Here is a 3564-nt window from a genome sequence, read left to right as displayed (position 1 = left end):
TTTTTAATCTTAAAATGAATATTACTTTGCATGACAGATAGGCAACATATGAAAAGAAAAAAAAAGACGATAAAAAAATTGCTTTACAAACCTTAAGACTCGATAACAAAAAATTGATATTTTGCGTATGAAAGCATTGTAATGTTTACTGATAATTTGCCAAATTTTGTTAACATTCACTTACTAATTTAAAAGTTATAGCATAAACGCTATAACAACCACATAATGGTTACGAGGTCAGTCACAGGGACCAAGCCCATGTTGAAAGAGTTAAGAGACTTGAAAAGTAATTATTAAATTGGGTTTTCTTTGAATATAAGAATCTGGCTCTTAAGGTTAATTCTTTTCATACAGGAGAGGTGCAATGCACCTAATTCATAACCACCAAAGTAACCACGAGATTTGTTATACTATAAATTTTATTAATGTATGCGTATCTTCAGGAAATTTCACAGGCTATCAGTGAACATTACAAGACTTTTATACATAAAAAATTTCTCAGTGAATATATAGTTAAGGTGTTGACTGCTCCAAGTGCAAAGTGATTTTCAAATTAAAATTAAAAATACTTATTTTCATCTGAAAACTGTCAAATTTTATTTGCATAATCTCTAAAACCTCCTAAATAAATACCAAATATTTTTTTTTAAAAACCTTTATAATTTTTCTACCCTGATAGTATATTGGGTCAGTCAATTTGACTGACCTCATAACCACCATAAAAATTAAGAAATAAATCTAAATTACCTTTTTTTTCTTTCTAGATGACTGTAAATTGTAACAAGAAACCACAATTTTGTATCCTAAAAAACTTAAAGCTTGTAACAGTATACATCTATTTATAGTTAATTTTATTGTTTTATTGACCTTTGAACATGTCTAACTAATAATCCCCCCACATAAGTTGTAAATCACACAGCAAATGTGCAGCTCACATTACTGTATTTAATTATGTAACACATGAGTTGCTCACAAGCATACCTCATGAAGAATTTTTTTTTTCATTATCTTACCTAATCTAATAATTTCTATGTTTTACATTTTTATTACTATTATAGTAATTAATATATTACACATAAAAAACAAAAAATATAATACTTATCTGGGTCTTCCTGTTTTTTGCTGTTGACCGTCGATGAAATTTAACCCTACTTTTTTATACTAATGGTACTACTACACTAAATAATTTTTTATCTAATCAAATAATGCACCTGAGAACACAGAATAATAACATGTGAAAATAAACAATGTCCTATAACTATCATAATTTTCTAACTATGAGATAAGAGCCATTCAAAATTCATTTAAGCCCATCAATGTGTTTCCCATGAAAATAAAGTTTGAAGTGGAAGTGAAACAGACAATTCTGTGTATAGAAAACAATGTAATATAATAGTCAATCGGTAGAGTAAATCTTTGGCTTTCAACTGGTTATAAATAATACAGTATTAAGCATAAGAGAGCACTAATGATAAATTGTGAAAGACAGGATGTGACAGATGGGCATGGCAAATGGTTCTGTAAACAAACAAAATTGAAGATTATAAAAATTATGCTTTGCTAAAGTAATAACTATATTATAATTAGTAACTTATGTTAAATTATATACATCTCAAAGAGGTGGCAAATATATTAGAGAAGAAAGGAGACCGAGAGAGCAAAATATTACAATTCTTATTCTAGGGGAGGTTGAGGATTTTTTATAATATTTCCTTATAAATTAAAACTTATATAATATTAAAATTGGTTTATTAACTGCATATTGATGTGAAGTTTATTCATATACGTTAATAATTGTTTGTTTGTTATGAATTTCGAGGAAAGCTACACAAGGACTATCTGCACTAGCCGTCCCTAATTTAGCAGTGTAAGACTAAAGGGAAGGCAGCTAGTCATCACCACCCACTGCCAACTCTTGGGTTACTCTTTTACCAACGAATAGTGGGATTGACCATCACATTATAATGCCCCCATGGCTGAAAGGGCGAGCATGTTTGATGTGACGCAGATTCGAACCCGCGACCCGCAGATTGCGAGTAGAGCCCCCTAACCACCTGGCCATGCCGGGCCCACATTGATAATAAAGTAATTTAATTACATTTTGAATGTAACTGTAAAAAGATTGTGACATGCACAGAAAAGATATAAAATATATTACAGTCTAAAGATGAATACCAAACTGAACTGAAACTTCTTGGATTTCATTTTCTGAAAATATAAGTGCTATTAAGATTAGTTGACCTTAAGTATTTAAAGATGAATCTTGCCCCTGAATTTTTGAGCTCATTTTTTAAATGATATATTTATGCAACCTAATAAAAATATCCAAGAATGTCTCTTGTGGTTTCTCAGATTTATTCTATACAATATATGCTATTTCTATTCCCAAGAACACTTTTTTAAATAGTGTATAATCCCTGTCAACCTATACAGTCTTAGGCTATGGTGTACAGCACAAACCAAACAAGACACCATTCATTATCCTACCACATATTAATAGCTCCTACGACCGGATCTATTGTTTGTATTATTTTATTTCTTACTTACCCCTCAGAACTGTTACATTGGCAAAGGTTGAATTGGAAATTCCATCAGAATCTTTTACAGTAAGCCTAAAGGTAAATAAAGAATATTTGAAATAGATTAACTTGACAAAATCTTTTTTTTTTTCTTATATTTATAACTAATACTTTTGGAATTTAACACTACGACTCCCAGCTATGAAGATTGATAGTATGTAAAGTCACTCTCATCATTTTGCCTTTCAAAAAATAAAACTAGTGTATGAAATTGTTTGAAATTTAACAAGAACTTTCATAAAAATGTGTTATTTGCACTCAGACTCTGAACAGCTCTCCTGCAAGGAGTATAAAACACTATATAATATCTTACAGTTTTCATATTACCTAGAACCTCCTAATGAATATCAAAAGTTTTTAAAGGTAAATGTTTATATTTTATTTTCCAGTTTCTCTACCATATCACTAACTCTGTCTATTACCATCAATGTACAGTGCAATGAAATGTTTAAAATTAAGGATTAGAAATATGTACATACTTTTTTAACCCTTCGTTGGATAATCTAAAAAAATATCTTCTTTGGGTCACGTGCATAATTTCACGTCTGTCTTTTCACTTAGCTTATTTGTAGTGTTTTATTATCCTTTCCTGTTCTTTACTGTTGATTACACAGGATTGCTAATTCAAACTTCATAAAAGTTGTTTTAGTTTTAATAATGGATTTTCTATAATTCAGTTACACAGATTTTGAAAATAATATGAATTTTTTCTATCATGTAAGGATTTTTTTACAAATTGGGAAGAAAAAAATCTTACTTGGATCATATTAATATTTCGTTTACCACAATGAACATTTTTTATATTATGTTTGTTAACAAAAACACATAAACAAACTGTCGAAAAGGGAAGAACATTGATGTGAAACAAATATGCATCCTTATTCATCCTGATTTTTTTTGTGAAATCTACATCTTTTAGTCTCAAAACAACATGTTGTGGTCTTTCTTTTATGTATTGCGGTATAAGGTTTTGTGAAAAATCTGT

The 3564-nt window shown here is 29.4% G+C and overlaps 1 protein-coding gene across 1 annotated transcript in view; it reads right to left on the bottom strand.

The window, feature by feature from the left end:
* The window catches only part of LOC106460092 (dyslexia-associated protein KIAA0319-like protein), an 84234-nt gene that overhangs the window by 45806 nt on the left and 34864 nt on the right, over positions 1-3564 (bottom strand). Inside the window, exon 9 of the mRNA XM_022386709.1 lies at positions 2548-2612. Within this exon, the coding sequence (XP_022242417.1) occupies positions 2548-2612 (65 nt within the window). The remainder of the gene's footprint in view (positions 1-2547; positions 2613-3564) is intronic.

The sequence above is a fragment of the Limulus polyphemus genome, unplaced genomic scaffold (genome assembly GCF_000517525.1).
Source record: "Limulus polyphemus unplaced genomic scaffold, Limulus_polyphemus-2.1.2 Scaffold706, whole genome shotgun sequence".
In the NCBI taxonomy this organism is placed as follows: domain Eukaryota; kingdom Metazoa; phylum Arthropoda; class Merostomata; order Xiphosura; family Limulidae; genus Limulus; species Limulus polyphemus.
Note: the sequence above shows the minus strand (reverse complement) of the source record. Positions and strands in the feature narration are given on the sequence as shown.